At 47.1% G+C, this 16,366-nt stretch overlaps 2 protein-coding genes across 2 annotated transcripts in view; one reads left to right on the forward strand and one right to left on the reverse strand.

The window, feature by feature from the left end:
- The window catches only part of TRIM14 (tripartite motif containing 14), a 21,495-nt gene extending 21,116 nt beyond the window's left edge, over positions 1-379 (forward strand). The window contains 3 exon segments of the mRNA XM_007461664.1: positions 1-93; positions 95-273; positions 276-379. The exon segment at positions 1-93 is cut by the window's left edge and continues 10 nt beyond it. Of these exon segments, the coding sequence (XP_007461726.1) occupies positions 1-93; positions 95-273; positions 276-379 (376 nt within the window).
- A 7,705-nt stretch (positions 380-8,084) lies between these two features.
- The window catches only part of NANS (N-acetylneuraminate synthase), a 26,147-nt gene continuing 17,865 nt past the window's right edge, over positions 8,085-16,366 (reverse strand). Inside the window, exons 3-6 of the mRNA XM_007461658.1 lie at positions 13,965-14,064; positions 13,000-13,154; positions 10,100-10,366; positions 8,085-8,319 (exon numbers count right to left, since the gene is read on the reverse strand). Of these exons, the coding sequence (XP_007461720.1) occupies positions 8,110-8,319; positions 10,100-10,366; positions 13,000-13,154; positions 13,965-14,064 (732 nt within the window). The 3' untranslated portion in view covers positions 8,085-8,109. The remainder of the gene's footprint in view (positions 8,320-10,099; positions 10,367-12,999; positions 13,155-13,964; positions 14,065-16,366) is intronic.

Raw genomic sequence — 16,366 nt, forward strand, 5'->3', positions numbered from 1 at the left:
GCGCGACTGCTTCGACGCCGGCCGCCACTACTGGGAAGTGGACATGCAGGAGGCGGGCGTCGGCTGGTGGGTGGACGCGGCCTACGGCTCCCTGCGGCGCCTCTGCCGCCGCCCGCTTGGGCTGCAACTGCCAGTCCTGTTGCCTCGAACTATATGACCTCGAGTACTGGGCCTTCCACGACGGCCAGCGCAGCCGTCTGCGGCCCCGCGACGACCCAGACCGGCGCGGCGTCTTCCTGGACTACGAGGTCGGCGTCTTCACCTTTTACGACGTGACGGCATGATCCACCTGCACACCTTCCGTGCCGCCTTCCAGGCGCTGCTCTACCCGGCCCTGCGGCTCTGGGAAGGGGCCATCAGCATCTCCCGACTGCCCTAGGGGCGGACACCTGAGTGGCCGCCCTAGGCTCTCCGCGGCTCTGTTCTCACCCGATCCAGACATGGCTGATCTACTGCCGCCTCTGTAAGCATTCCCATCCTCTCCCCTACCAGTCATGCCCTGTGCTTTGAACAGTTCCTCTCCTAAGTAGGCTAGTTTCAAACGGGCCCTAAACACAGGTCCTCTGCTGCTGCTCTCTCATCCGAACTCCCCACTGCCACCAGGACCCTTATACTACACTGCTTTTAGTCCAGGTTCCTGAAAGGGCACACCCACAGGTGAGCCCTAAGCATCCTCACCATGTCAGAATACATGATCCTCAGCCTCAGAACATTCTCCCTCATACAGCACTCAACCTCCTGGCACATAGTAGGCGCACAGTAAATATGTGAATGAATAAGAGTCGCTAAGACTCTTCTGTCCCTTAGTGTCCCTTGGATCTGCTTCCTCCTCTCCACTCTCCTTCAGCTTGTCCATGTCACTCCCTAAGAGCAGCTGCAAGAGCTTCTTAACACCTCCTGGCCTGAACCCTTTCCCATGCTCATCCTCCACCCTACAGCTAGAGTGATCTGCGTGAAACCACTTAACCTCTTAGAACTATCAGAAGGTTCCCAAGGACTATGGGGTGGGGAGGGGAGGGGAGCACTTTACCTTAGCAGTCAAGGCTTTTCTAGTCTGCCCAAAACTACACATCCTCATCTAGCTCCTACTGCTCTTTTCAGAGACCCTCCAGTCAGAACTGTGTGTCGCATAGTTCCACCTCTATACCCTTGCCCTTGCCATTTCCCATATAAACACATTTATACAGGAAAGCACCTTCTTCTTTTTGCCTGTCTGTTTTCCCCAGGCTTAAGTGCCCCCAGGAAGTCTCCCCAAGCTACAAGAATCTCTCTGTATCAGATCCACAGTCTGGGACCTGTCTTTCCAATTATATTGGAAGATTCCTAAGGGCAGCCATGTCCTACACCTTACCCACCCTGAAAAGTTCGGAAAGTCCCTTCCCTCCAAGGCAGCGAGTGAATGACCGCTAGCTGGCTGCTATTGAATCAGAACAGCTGAGCTGGGAGGGTCTCACAGATCACTCAGCCTGACCCCATTGTACATTTGGGGAGAATAAGGTCCTGAAAGAAAGTTGCCTAGGGCTTCCCTGGTGGCGCAGTGGTTGAGAGTCCGCCTGCCGATGCAGGGGACACGGGCTCGTGCCCCGGTCCGGGAAGATCCCACATGCTGCAGAGCGGCTGGGCCCGTGAGCCATGGCCGCTGAGCCTGCGCGTCCGGAGCCTGTGCTCCGCAACGGGAGAGGCCACAACAGTGAGAGGCCCGTGTACCACAAAAAAAAAAAAAAAAAAAAAAAGTTGCCTAAAGTCACCCACGGTGATTAAGGACTCGGCCACCTCCCAGCCCTCAGGCATGTGTCTCACTTGCCCCCTGGCCCAGCCCTTCAGGCCCAGCCTGGAAGATTTTACTGCTTATTCATTTCTTAGGGGATGTTGGGAAGAAATCAGCAGGTGACTGTTGCTAAGCAACCACAGGCAGTTTTCCCAACCGTCTTGGAATCAAAAGGACAGGAACTAACTATGAGTGGGGTTTGGGCAGCTCAGGCATCCCTATGCTCCTCAGATCCAAAATGTTGCCAAGGAAACCCAGAGAGCCCCTGCTTTCCAGAAGGTAATGATGGAAATAGAGAAGGCCAAATCAGCAGGACCTCCCAGGGAGATCATCCCCTCTAGTAGGGAGGGAAAGGCCTCTTTCCAGGGTCTGTGTCTCAGTTCTGAAGGTTCAGCATCCTGTCTGTCAAATTCCTTATATGGTTTTGAAGTGGTACTATGTAAAAGTATCTTCTTAGGTGCTTGGCAGGAGGGCAGTGGTAGGGTGAGGAAAACGCGAAGCAATCTCCCTCAGGGTTTAAACAGACTCTCAGTGCGTTAATTGGTTTGAACCATATAAAACTGCCAATTTCCAATAGTTTTTTTTTTAACCTAAAAACGGTACTTTCATATGGGGCAATGTAATGTAAGTAGAATACAAGGAAGGAACCTCAAAAGTGGCTTTAGTCCTAACCAAATCATTTAAAACTCTAGCTTGGATAGATGTCTTCGGCACTATGCTCCAGGAATGCTGAGAAGAGGGAAAGCTGAATTCTGACAGGCAGAGGGCATTCCTGACAGAGGAAGATGCATGCACTTGACCCCATATCTCTGTTCATCCCTGCAAACCAATATTTATTCCCAGACCCACGGCCGCAGGGTCCAAGTAAAAATACTTGCTATTTTGTCAGGCACTGTTCTAATGCTTTACAGCTATTAACTCATTTGATCCTTACATCACCCCTAGGAGGTAGAAAGTTATCCCAATTGTATACATGGCAAAATTGAGACACAGAATGAGTAACTTGCCCAAGGTCACACAGCTAATGGTGGAACTGGGGTCTGTACTCATCCACCATGTTCAGGTGAATGCAGCGGGTCTCTAGCCAGTGCCTACTCGCTCTGGCCCCTCTCTTTTTTTTTTTTTAACATCTTTATTGGAGTATAATTGCTTTACAATGGTGTGTTAGTTTCTGCTTTATAACAAAGTGAATCAGTTATACATATACATATGTTCCCAATCTCTTCCCTCTTGCGTCTCCCTCCCACCCTTCCTATCCCACCCCTCTAGGTGGTCACAAACCACCGAGCTGATCTCCCTGTGCTATGCGGCTGCTTCCCACTACCTATCTATTTTACGTTTGGTAGTGTATATATGTCCATGCCACTCTCTCACTTTGTCACAGGTTACCCTTCCCCCTCCCCATATCCTCAAGTCCATTCTCTAGTAGGTCTGTGTCTTTATTCCCGTCTTACCCCTAGGTTCTTCATGACCTTTTTTTTTTCTTAGCTTCCATATATATGTGTTAGCATATGGTATTTGTTTTTCTCTTTCTGACTTACTTCACTCTGTATGACAGACTCTAGGTTCATCCACCTCACTACAAATAACTCAATTTCATTTCTTTTTATGGCTGAGTAATATTCCATTGTATATATGTGCCACATCTTCTTTATCCATTCATCTGTTGATGGACACTTAAGTTGCTTCCATGTCCTGGCTATTGTAAATAGAGCTGCAATGAACATTTTGGTACATGACTCTTTTTGAATTATGGTTTTCTCAGGGTATATGCCCACTAGTGGGATTGCTGGGTTGTATGGTAATTCTATTTTTAGTTTTTTAAGGAACCTCCATACTGTTCTCCATAGTGGCTGTATCAATTTGCATTCCCACCAACAGTGCAAGAGTGTTCCCTTTTCTCCACACCCTCCTCCAGCATTTATTGTTTCTAGATTTTTTGATGATGGCCATTCTGGCCGGTGTGAGATGATATCTCATTGTAGTTTTGATTTGCATTTCTCTAATGATTAATGATGTTGAGCATTCTTTCATGTGTTTGTTGGCAATCTGTATATCTTCTTTGGAGAAATGTCTATTTAGGTCTTCTGCCCATTTTTGGATTCCTATACACTAATGAGGAAAAATCTGAAAGTGAAATTAAGGAAACACTCCCATTTACCATTGCAACAAAAAGAATAAAATATCTAGGAATAAACCTACCTAAGGAGACAAAAGACCTGTATGCAGAAAATTATAAGACACTGATGAAAGAAATTAAAGATGATACAAACAGATGGAGAGATATACCATGTTCTTGGATTGGAAGAATCAACATTGTGAAAATGACTCTACTCCCCAAAGCAATCTATAGATTCAATGCAATCCCTATCAAACTACCACTGGCATTTTTCACAGAACTAGAACAAAAAATTTCACAATTTGTATGGAAACACAAAAGACCCCGAATAGCCAAAGCAATCTTGAGAACAAAAAATGGAGCTGGAGGAATCAGGCTGCCTGACTTCAGACTATACTACAAAGCTACAGTAATCAAGACAGTATGGTACTGGCACAAAAACAGAAAGATAGATCAATGGAATAGGATAGAAAGCCCAGAGATAAACCCATGCACATATGGTCACCTTATCTTTGATAAAGGTGGCAGGAATATACAGTGGAGAAAGGACAGCCCCTTCAATAAGTGGTGCTGGGAAAACTGGACAGGTACATGTAAAAGTATGAGATTAGATCACTCCCTAACACCATACACAAAAATAAGCTCAAAATGGATTAAAGACCTAAATGTAAGGCCAGAAACTATCAAACTCTTAGAGGAAAACATAGGCAGAACACTCTATGACATAAATCACAGCAAGATCCTTCTTGACCCATCTCCTAGAGTAATGGAGATAAAAACAAAAATAAACAAATGGGACCTAATGAAACTTCAAAGCTTTTGCACAGCAAAGGAAACCATAAACAAGACCAAAAGACAGCCCTCAGAATGGGAGAAAATATTTGCAAATGAATCAACTGACAAAGGATTAATCTCTAAAATTTACAGGCAGCTCATGCAGCTCAATAACAAAAAAATAAACAACCCAATCCAAAAATGGGCAGAAGACCTAAATAGACATTTCTCCAAAGAAGATATACAGCACGAATCCGTGCCCCCTGCATCGGCAGGTGGACACTCTACCACTGCACCACCAGGGAAGCCTGTACCATCCCTTTTAACCGTGTTCTTCATTGGGAGTTTGTGTTGCTTCAAGTACACGGCACCCAGGCCTGGACGGGGCCTTGCTCATTTCCCACCCCCTCCACAACTTTCTTGCTCTAGTCAGCTGGTCCTTGATGGAATATCTCTAGTAATGGGGGGAGTTCACTATTTCTGAAGGTAATTCACGTTAGAACTTCTTGCTTATATGGAAACAAATTCTGCCTCCCAGCTGTTCCTATCCAAGATAATATTATGTAACTTTGGGCAACTTTTGATCAACATTGAAGCCATTTGTGGTCACTTACTAATTTTTAGAGATTTCAGGGACCCGTTCTTGTCTACTGCATGATATCTTCTGTTTCTGCAGTTCCTCTTTGCCAGGGAGAAGGGGACAGTGATGATAGCCTGGTGGAGACGCAGCCTAGCAGAGGGCACACAGAGGTGGCCCAGCGCAGCCAGGGCATGGTGAGCAGGAGTCCATACCACAAGGAGGGGACAGACTGCCCAAGAAGCCAAGATGCATACGAGGTGGGACGGTAAGCATAAGAGGTGGGACGGTAAGCATAAGAGGGGTGGGGCCCAAGGTTGAGTCCGCCGTGTCCTGCTCTGAAGCCTTCCATGGCTTCCCACTGCCTATTGAACACAGTCCAAAGTCAGCAGGCTTTTAAGCCCTTCCTTCCTGACAACCTTCCAAATCGCTTCCTTCCTCTCCATGTGGCCATTCCCTACCCAACTTTCACCTGGACATACAGGGTACTTCCCATGCCCCAGATCCCACAATTCCTCCCTCAGTCACTTCTCAACACGCACGGTTGAACTAAAGTGCCACCTCCTCCAGGAGAGCTTCCCTGGCCAACGCCTCCTCTCCCATCCCCACTCCCATAGCTCTCATGACTCTTGGAAAACATTTCAGCAATTCACACATGCAGGGCACTATTTGTGGACGTAACTGCACCCAATAGGCTGTGAATTCTCCAACAGGGACCGTCTGCTGCCTCACTGTGGGCCCAGCAGTGGATCTCCTTCCTGGCAGGTGCTCAGGGACGTACGAATAGGCCAGAGCTATGCCCAGAGATCCATCCTCCTGCTCTCGGGGCCTGGCACAGCATGAGGTAGCCAGCTGCTCCTGGCTGCAGGCAGCCCCATACTTTACCTACACACGGCATTCACAGGCTATGATTTTCTCTTATGTGCCCTGATGGGAAGCGGGTTCTAGACGATGGCCCTTCTTCACAGTTCTCTCCAACACATTACCCAGTCCTCTACCCAAAGGGCAGAGTTAGGCCCTGTGCCCTCAGTGGCTCTTCCAGGTGTGAGCCTCACTGGCTTCTGCCCTCTGGGGGAATCCAGCTGAGCTCTACAGAGCAGCCTGGGCCCTTCTCACATTCCAGTCTGACAGGACCTGGAAACAACTGACAGGTTCCCTGCTAGAAACCGCCTGCTATACATTCTCAGCCAGAGCCCCAGCTAGGCTCTTCCCTCCTTTCCTTTCAGACCCACCTCTTCCCAGGCCCTGGAACACATCTGTCTACTACCATACTAAGTCTCTTCTTGTTAGGAGGTCTCAGATATTTAATGTCATCTCTGCTCTTGTAGAAAAAAAAAAAAAAAAAAGGCTATGGAATCAGAAATTTTGATTGCCTGCTCATGACTGTTTATAGGGAGAAGTGAAAGGGAGTAAACAGCAGCCAGAAATGGATGCCGTCACACTCCAGCTCCTAGCCCGTCAATTTTATGGATTCTCGTGAGTACAACCCCGGATTCCCACCCCACCCCACCCACACATACAAACGCGAGTCTCCTTCCAGAAACTGTTTTGGGATCCCCAGGAGAGGGAGGCCCTATCCTCACAAGTAAAGAAACTTCAAAAAGCAATTTACGCATTCGAAAAGAGACTCCAAGATACACTTTTTTTTTTTTTGAGGTACACGGGCCTCTCACTGTTGTGGCCTCTTCCGTTGCGGAGCACAGGCTCCTGACGCGCAGGCTCAGCGGCCATGGTTCACGGGCCCAGCTGCTCCGCGGCATGTGGGATCTTCCCAGACCGGGGCATGAACCCGTGTCGCCTGCGTCAGCAGGCGGACTCTCAACCACTGCGCCACTAGGGAAGCCCCCCAAGATACACTTTGAATCAAGAGGAATTAAAGTAACCAGGTCAAATAAATATGAACAAAGATTAAGAATTTGAAAGTACATTTGAAAATAATCATTAATCTCAGTATTGGTTCAAAAGAACAAAGAGGACTATGATAGGGAATCTCTGTGAAGGGTTCATGCTTCAGTTCAAGGAAGTCCAACAGTGAGGATCTTTTGTTAGCTGGGTTTGTAATTTCACGATGGATCATGGAAGGGCTGATTTCAGCATCGCCAGCATACTTACAAGTCACCACAAGCTGCACATACCCCAAGCCCCACACTCCCCAGCACCTTCACGTGCCCCACTGCACGTGTCACCTTCGGAAGTACTGCGGTTTACTTCACTGCGCTGCTGGTTTATGGAGCATCTGTCCCCATCTGAACGGAAGTCCCATAAGGAGGGGCTTCACTGCAGTATCCTCAGGCCCCAAAGCAGGGCCTGGCACATAGTAGGCCCTCCATATTTGTTTAAAGAAGGAATAAATGCCATTTCCCTCTCTTTGCTCAGAGCTATGAGTGCTTTGGCATCCTCTGCCTGCAAAACACTTTGGCCAACCCCTTCTCTAATGCCTAGTGATGGCTATACAGCTAACTAGACTCAACCCCAGGGCGGGCAGGGGATAAGGAGAGAGAGCTGGAAGGAAGAGATATTTGGGGTCATTAGGGTTGGTTTTGCAGGCAGGAAGAAGGAAGGCTGAAAGGAGAGGGCCCATACAGCCAGCACTCACTCCTCTGCACCCTCACTGCCACTGGGCAGTGATGAGATGCTTCTGAGCCCACCGCCCCTTCTGGGCCAGCCCACCTGAGGCAGAGGCCGCCCATATTTGCTCTCTGTATCCCTCCAACGGGCTTGACTCAGGGCCTGGCCCCTAAATGTCTGCTGTCTGGGTGGGGAGTGGATGAAAGCCAGGTCCCCGGAGACCACCACTCCTGCCCCACCTCACCCAAATGCACCTGACGGCACCAGCAAGGCAATCCAGAATTCAGAGAATGGCACTTTATTTTAAGACTTGATTTTTTTGCCATGATTTTCTACCGATTCCTCCATGATGGTGTCGTCTTCTTCCACAGTGACCAGGACCTTCTTGCCCACCAGACTGAAGATATCTTCAGGAGGGTAGCCTTTGGGCTCACCCACCTTCACAGTGAGCATGTCCAGTGTTAGAATGGTGCCTTCTGGAATTTTCACTTTGGCCACCACAGACTTGCCCAGCTGTGGATAAAATTAAGACTCAGTGCCAGCCTCACAGAAATAATTAGCGCACGTTGCTTTATCCCCAAGGTCCCTGATCAGTTTTCTCGCACAAGGTTACCTGGATAGCAGGGACTCTGTTTTCCCCCTTCGGTGCCTAGAACAGTATCTCACACACAGCAGGGATTCGGCCAGTGTGGGGTGGACTCAGAGACTCAGAGGAGGGGCCTTTATAATAAAGGACTCAGGTTATGTAGCCAAAGAGAGCCAGATCCGAATACCAGGCAGCTGGGTACAAGCTGTGGCTGAGTTTCTCTGTAAAATGGGAAATAACAGTGTCTGCCCTGTCAGGTGACTACAAGGATTCGTGATAATAATGTATGTAACCTACCTGGAACATAGACTGCTCTCGGTAAATAAAAATTATGATTGCTTTTGTCATCGTCCAGTTCAGCATCACATTTTAAACATGGGGAAATGGAGGTCCACGGAGGGTGGGTAGGCTGGCCAAGGCTGCGAGGAGCCAAGATGAGAACCTGGGGTTCCTGACTCCTGGCCCACTGCTCGAGGGACACAAACCTTGTGTCCTCCTTGCTCAGTACAGTAGCAGTACAGAGGGCGCACAGACGCTGAGTATGGAAGGGGGCCTCTTAGGAAGAGGCAGATAGGCTGGGTAGGTGAGGGGAACGAAGGAGACCTGAAGCTCATGACCAGTGTTTCTAGGTCTTGCCCATAGATGCTTTTCAACAAAGTATCTAGTCCAATACTCTGCATCTTCCAGGTAAGGGCCAAGGAATCAGCTGTGGAATTTATGCCAGGACAAAAGGTCTGTCGGCGGATGATTATCAGGTTCTGCATCCTCTGGTACCTCCCTGTTTGCCCAGGGAGCCAGGAGGCTCAGAACCAAATTAAGTAAGTGCTCAACTGCTACAACTCTCATTCCAGTTTCTGGGCCAATTCTCTCCCCTTTTCTTGTATAAGGTAGTTTGTTTCTTTTTACTGTTATTTTAATTTCCTGGTGTATATGTATCTTTAATTTGAGGGCAGCAAGTAGGCCCCACTGGGATAAAAGAGCACTCCTCTAGCAGGCCTGGTGTTAGATCTTTGTTTTGGCCCAGACAGCCCGCAGCGTTTGAGGAGTGTCTGCTTCCCTGGCAGCCCCGGGACGCCTGGCTCTAGACTCAGAGGCCGAGCCAGGTATAGGCCATGGCTTCCGGGAAGCCCAGATAGTCAGTGTGCCAGGCAGGGCTCGCGGGCCTCCCCGTCCCCTCTGTCTGAAGGTTAACGCTGCACAGCTCAAACTGCTCCTGAGGGAACGTTTGCGTCATCCCCCACCAACCCCGTGACAAGCCCCACCCCCATCCATCCATTGCCTCCCATGCTTAGGGACGCCTTGACATAGCACAGGCCCTCCTCCCACTGCCTCATGGGGCCCCTCTGCCTGGATGTCCCTCAAGGATTACCTACTCCACGGGACCCCAGACTTGACCTACCCGCGTGCCTCACGAGGGGCCCCAGATACCACCCCCCTTTACCTGGGGTCTAGAGCGCTGGGGCCAGAGGCTTCAGAGACTTAATGGAAAACTGTAATATGCCAGGGAAGCAGAGAAACAGCTGAAGTTCCTTAAATAACCAGTTCCTCCCACTGCTAATATGAACCCCCAAAATCTCATAGGCTCCGAGCGACATCCCTGCATCATTCCACTGGCCTGGGCTCAGGTAGGGCTGGTACCAACTACCTCTCGGGTACGCGCACGCGGCCCCTCTCAACAGTGGCGCCCGACAGGACAGAAGAACCCACCTTCTCGTTGCAGGCCATCTCACAGGGCAGCAGCTGCTTGGTCGGGGAGCCCAGGGCCCTCTCCACGAGGCGCACGGACCGCACTAGCTCGGCCAGCTCCGCAGGCTCCAGTGAGGCCGAGTGGTCACTCCCCTTCCAGGTCTTGTCCAAAGTTATGTGACGCTCCAAGACCTTGGCCCCCAGAGCCACTGCGGCCACAGATATCACTATACCTGTTTCATGCCCAGAATACCCTATGGGAATGTCAGGAAAGAGCTTTTGATATTCCTTTAAAATAGAAAAAGGGAGAAAAAAAAAAGTTAAATAGTGTGGTACTTTCCGCATACATTCCAGAGTCAGGCAGATCTGAGTTTGAGGCCCAGTAAGCTCCAGGAAGCCTCCGAAGCTCTCTGAGTCTCTCCTTCCCAGGGATAGCAGTACCTGGTGGGAGCTGCTATGAACTTGTGGAGGGCACTCAGCACACTGTAAATGCTCAAAAATAATGGCTGCTATTATCAGGAACACATCTGAAGAATGTTTCACACTGCGCGAACCATGAAGAATAATAACAGAACTATAACCAAATGCCTAAACCCATTCAAAAAGCATCTGTCACATTTAATTAGCCTGAGCTGCTGAAAGCAAGTATGCTATATGCACAAATATCACCATCAATAATACATACAGCCCAATCTCAAAACAATCCTTTGGTGGGAATGCTAAATAATTAATTGGTTATCTATAATTCACTGGATGTGACGAAAGACATTCTAAGTGGAGTGAGCCTTGTCAGTGAGGGTGACCAGAAAGCTTAAGTACAGCAGAAAGACCCAGATGGGAATTAATAGAAGATAAGGATGGCTGAGTGGCAAAGGCCTTGAAAACCAGGCTTAAGGGTGTGTGATGGACAAAGACGTGCAGGTTGCTGGGTCAGAGGACTTACCCTGCTGTGGCAGGGGTGGGCTGGGCCTGGGGGGCAGGCTGGCAATTTTAACTCTGATGGTGCCCTGCTCTAAAGAGAGAGTATGTGAGCATACCTCAGGTGGGGATGGAAGGGATATGGGGACCACACTTCACAAAGGAAGAAAACTGAGGAAAATATTTGGCGTCAGACACACTAAATTGTTAATTATGGTAATCTCTGTGGGATGGGATTACAGAGGATGTTCACTTTGTATGTTACATATTTCAGGGCTGAATTTTTTTTTTAAACCATGTTTAAATTTTAAAAATAACATGCTTAGAGATGAGCTAGAAATGGAGAAAAGACTACAGAACTGGGAGGGACAGAAACTAGTTAAAAAGAGTAGTGTCATTTCAGAAAAGGTTAATTTTTTTTTTAAGTTAAACATGAAGACTCTAGAAAAATGTATAAGAGCTTTTATATAATCATGGGGGGAACCGCAGAATGTCATACACGGTAATGAAAGAAAAATATAACAGGAAAACTGGTTAATTGCAGTATCAGGATTGTGTGTGTGTGTATATTTAGAATTCCACTACTCTTACTGTAATGTTTTTTGTACAATAATTACACACCTGTATATTTCCAATTAATTATGTTTTGGGAGCTACCAGGAGGAATTGATAGAGATGGCCCGAGACAATAAGAGACAAAGAATTCTATTCCAGCTTTGCCACCAGGATGCTGTGAGATCTCAGGCCAGGTAAGGACTGGACCTTGTCACCTGTAAACCGACTGAAGTGGAACAGACAAAATGCTGGGAGAGAGAAAGCTCTCTCAAGGTTGTCACTGTAACAACTCTGACCCTCAAGGATACTCAGAATCAGAGAGCTGGTAAATAACAGAGAGTAGGAAGTAGGAAAAGCCAGAAGTTTCAAGAAGGTCTCCTACAACTCAATATGAAGAAAAACGGATTTCTATACACCAGTGTTCATATCTGCATTATTCACAATAGCCAAAAGGTGGAACCATCCCAAAATGGTTTTGTTGTGCTACCATCACCACCATCCACCTCCAGGACTTTTTCATCATCTCAGAGTCAAACTCTATACTCATTAACACTAACTGCCCATTTCCCCCTCCCCCACTGACAAACAAAATGGGTATTTCGTTTGTCAATATGGAGAAAAATGGTGTATTTGTACACCAATGTTCATATCAGCATTATTCACAATAGCCAAAATGTGGAACCATGCCAAATGTCCATCAACGGATGACTGGATAAACAAAATGTGGTACATATATACAATGGAATATTATTCAGCCTTAAAAAGGAATGAAATGCTAACACATGCTACAACATGGATGAACCCTGAAGACATTATGCTAAGTGAAAGCAGACACACAGAAGGACAAGTACTGTATGGTTCCATTTATTTGAGATACCTAGAGTAGTCAAATTCATAGAGACAAAATAGAATGATGGCTGCCAGGGGCTTGCGGAGGGGAAATGGACAGTTAGTGTTTAATGAGTATGGAGTTTGACTCTCAGATGATGAAAAAGTCCTGGAGATGGATGGTGGCGATGGTAGCACAACAGTGTGAAAGTACTTAATGCCACTGAACTGGACACCAAAAAATGGTTAAGATGGTAAATCATATGTATATTTTACAAAAATAAACCCACAACTCACTAAGAAAGCCAGCGATTCACAGAAGACGGACCGCTGATGGCCAGTACACACAGGTAAAGAAAATGTATATGGACAATTATGAAGACTCCCCCTTAAATTTTATAATGAGAGAAATTAAGTTTGGTTTTAAGAAAACGTAATTTGTAATCTTTAGAATGTATCTGACTCCTTAACTGCATAGTTGATTCTAATTTGATTCTGCAACAGCAAGATCGTCAAAGGGTGTTCGAATTAACGAAGCATGTCAAGACTGGTTAGAATTTGGGCTGCATCTTCCCCACAGCAAACGGCCCAATCAGACAAGGGCCCTCCCTCAGGCTCACCGAGATGACGCACAGGTTGACGTCCTCGGGCTGGAGCGGGTACGCACTGGTGCACTGGAGGAAGCAGAAGTTGGGGTTGAGGGGCTTCACAATCTGATAGACTTGCTTCATGGTGTCCATGGACTGCATCCCACTGGAGATGACCATTGGGCGGCCTGAGGGACCCAACACCAACACCATCATCACTTTCTTTTTAGGGGTTCTGACTCTCCCTTAAGCACACCCCTGCTGTTGGTTTCATCATTCTACTGAACCCCGCAAACATCTCTTAAGCACTGTGCCAGCCACAGTGGGGGAACAGAGGCGAGCCTGGTGGGTTCCTGTCCTCAACCATGGGAAACGTAGACTCCCCTCACCCCCATAACATTATTGTTCAGCAAAGTGAACCCAGTTAAGAGGAATTTCACACTCTAGAGAAAGATGAGCATCTCATTGGATTAAGAGGTTGCACAGTGTGGTAGGGTGAGCACTGCCCCAGACTCAAGAGTGTGAGGCCCGGGGCGGCCAACGTCCTAGCTGTGTGGTCTCAGATGCCTCGTCAGTGAAGTAAGTAGAAAGCATCATCATCATATGACCTGCGTCAGTCCCAGGATTGTCATGAGGATCAAATGAGATCACTCATGTTGTAAAACCACTTTACAAACTGTGATGTGTGGAGGTTGGATATTATACCTACGGAATACTTCTCAAAGTCAGAGCTTCCTCTAAGAAGTTTGACACATACTGTCATATCCTTAATTTTATATAAATATTTTCTTAGAAATTAAAAATAATTTTAATTTAAAAATTCTTTTAAAAAACTGTCTTATTTTTCATTTCTTTCCTTGCAAGTCAGCACATGAAAAAGTGGGAGTATAGGCTGACTGGAAATTCTGTCTTCAGGAGACTCCTTTAGTGGGTTATTACTAGCGGGGTGAAAACATGAAGGTCTGAACTCAGATGTATGACAAAAATTAAACACTCACCTTTTTTGGCTGTCTTTTCCAGATAAGGGAAGTTGTTAGTGTCCCCAGATCCAACTTTGAAAAATGGAACATTCAGTTCATGCAGAAACTCAACTGCCATCTACAAAAATCCGAGAGGGAGCTCCTTTTCACGATTGTTCAAAATCACTGTCCTGAAGACAGGCGAGGAGCCACATATGAAGAGAAAAACCCCTCTTGCCCAGCAAGAGGGACTCTCTCAACAGCTTGAAAGCAGACACAGATTTGTTATGTCATGTCATTCAAATTCAAACATTCCGTCATTCATATCCACCCATCCATTTGTCCAACAAACATTGCGTGCTGGCACACACTGGCTATGAGAAACTGGAAAAGAATCGGAACCCTGGCCAGACCTTCCTTCCCCAGGGGCCTGGAGCCCCAGTAAACAAATGAAAAAGGGTCATGACCTAACCTTGACCCAGCAAAGCAGGCAGTGAGCAAGTGAAAGTCCCTCAAAGGCCTTATCCTTTCCTCAGGACCAAACAGCCGGAAAAGAAGCCATTTCAATCCTTGCCAAAAATAGAAAAAATGGAGCGTTTGATGGCCTAGCCCTGACACACTGATCCACAGCTGGCAGGGCCCATCAAACCCAAGCCCTTTCAGACCTCAGACTATGCTGCCCACAGAAAAAACGAACCTCAGTCACTTTTTTGGACACAACATCACTGCTTGAGGTTACTCTCTAGGGCCCTTCGCCATCCCTATCTGGGATTCATTGATAACACTCAGGAAATTGGCAAATGTCAGCAAATGCTTTGCTGAAGGAATCAGTGGACCACAAGTTTTAAGAGTAAAATCTCAATTTGCTGTAAAATTACAATTTTATATTACTATTCCTGTTTTCATTACTATTTTTTTTTAATTGAAGTTGAAAATCAGAAGTAGGGCGAATCAATGTCTTAGAACGTTTCCCAATATCTAAGTTCCATCTATCTTAAAATGCTGGCTGAGTCTCAGAAGTAAGTTTGGAAGACTTGATTAGCTAGGTCAGTGCTTCTCACGCTTTATTACGGGCACACCAACCTGCCATGGATCTTGCCCAAATGAAATGCAAATTCTGATTCTGTTGGTCTAGAGTGGGGCCTGAGAGTCTGCATTTCTTGTAAGTTCCTGGGTAACACTGCTGTTACTGCTCCGTGAATCATACTCTGAGTAGCAAGTAGCAAGGTTACCAGCGAGAAAATCCAAAGGGCTCGGGGGTGGTAAGGAACAATATGAGAAGGTAATTCTGCTAGCAGGTTCTTTAAATCAACCCACTACTGCCTGAGCTCCCTTCCATCTTCCCAGCAGGTGATGAGCTACTCCAATCATTGGTCTCACTCAGAGAATCACCTTCCTCATATGTTAATCCTCTAATAATGTAGGGGTTAGAGCTGCTGGTGATTCATACAGAGTGACCAACCAGCCAGTGAACAGTTCAAAGGCAGAAGGCAACCCCCTTGGTCTAAGAGACACCTCTCAGGATGGCCCAGGCGCCACTCCCCTCCAAGGTGCTAAGCCACCACTGCCTTCCCCCGCTCTGCTTTATGTCTTCCTCATCTCTCTCTTCCCTTCCACAATTTTCTGTGTCACTCTCTCCTGTGTATGTATCTCTCGTACTGTTAACCAGCCCTAAGATGGAACTAAAAACCATTTGTTGTTAATATATTTCTTGAACAAAGTCTGATGTTCCCACCCTTCTCACTCTATCTGGCAGATGAAGAGTATTTTCTATTTTAAGAGGGAAAACCCTATGCTAAGTTTTCATCTGTAAAATGCTCTATTTAGGGGCTTCCCTGGTAGCGCAGTGGTTGAGGGTCCGCCTGCTGATGCAGGGGACACGGGTTCGTGCCCCAGTCCGGGAGGATCCCACATGCCGCGGAGCGGCTGGGCCCTTGGGCCAGGGCCGCTGAGCCTGCGCTTCCGGAGCCTGTGCTCTGCAACGGGAGAGGCCACAACAGTGAGAGGCCCGCGTACCTCAAAAAAATAATAATAATAAATAAAATGCTCTATTTGTGAGAGCTTGTGAGAGCATGGCTCATGATAAAAAAGTTCCCAAGGGCATAAAGAGATGGATGAGCCCACTCAGGAGAGGTGCAGAGTGCACAGGGGCAAGGAGGGGCCAAATGCAGAAAACACACTTTGCAAAAGCTTACCTACATGACTGTATAGCCCAGGGAACTCTACTCAATGCTCTGTGGTGACCTAAATGAGAAGGAAATCCAAAAAAGAGGGGATTTATGTATATGTACAGCTGATTCACTTTGCTGTACAGTATAAACTAACGCAATATTGTAAAGCAACTACACTCCAATAAAAAATTTTAAAAAAGCTTACCTACACTGATTGTAAAATCTGCATGGAGCTCTACAATTTTCAAGTGAGGAAAAGGGGAAATTCCT

This window comes from Lipotes vexillifer, unplaced genomic scaffold, assembly GCF_000442215.2.
Source record: "Lipotes vexillifer unplaced genomic scaffold, Lipotes_vexillifer_v1.1 scaffold809, whole genome shotgun sequence".
Taxonomy (NCBI): Eukaryota; Metazoa; Chordata; class Mammalia; order Artiodactyla; family Lipotidae; genus Lipotes; species Lipotes vexillifer.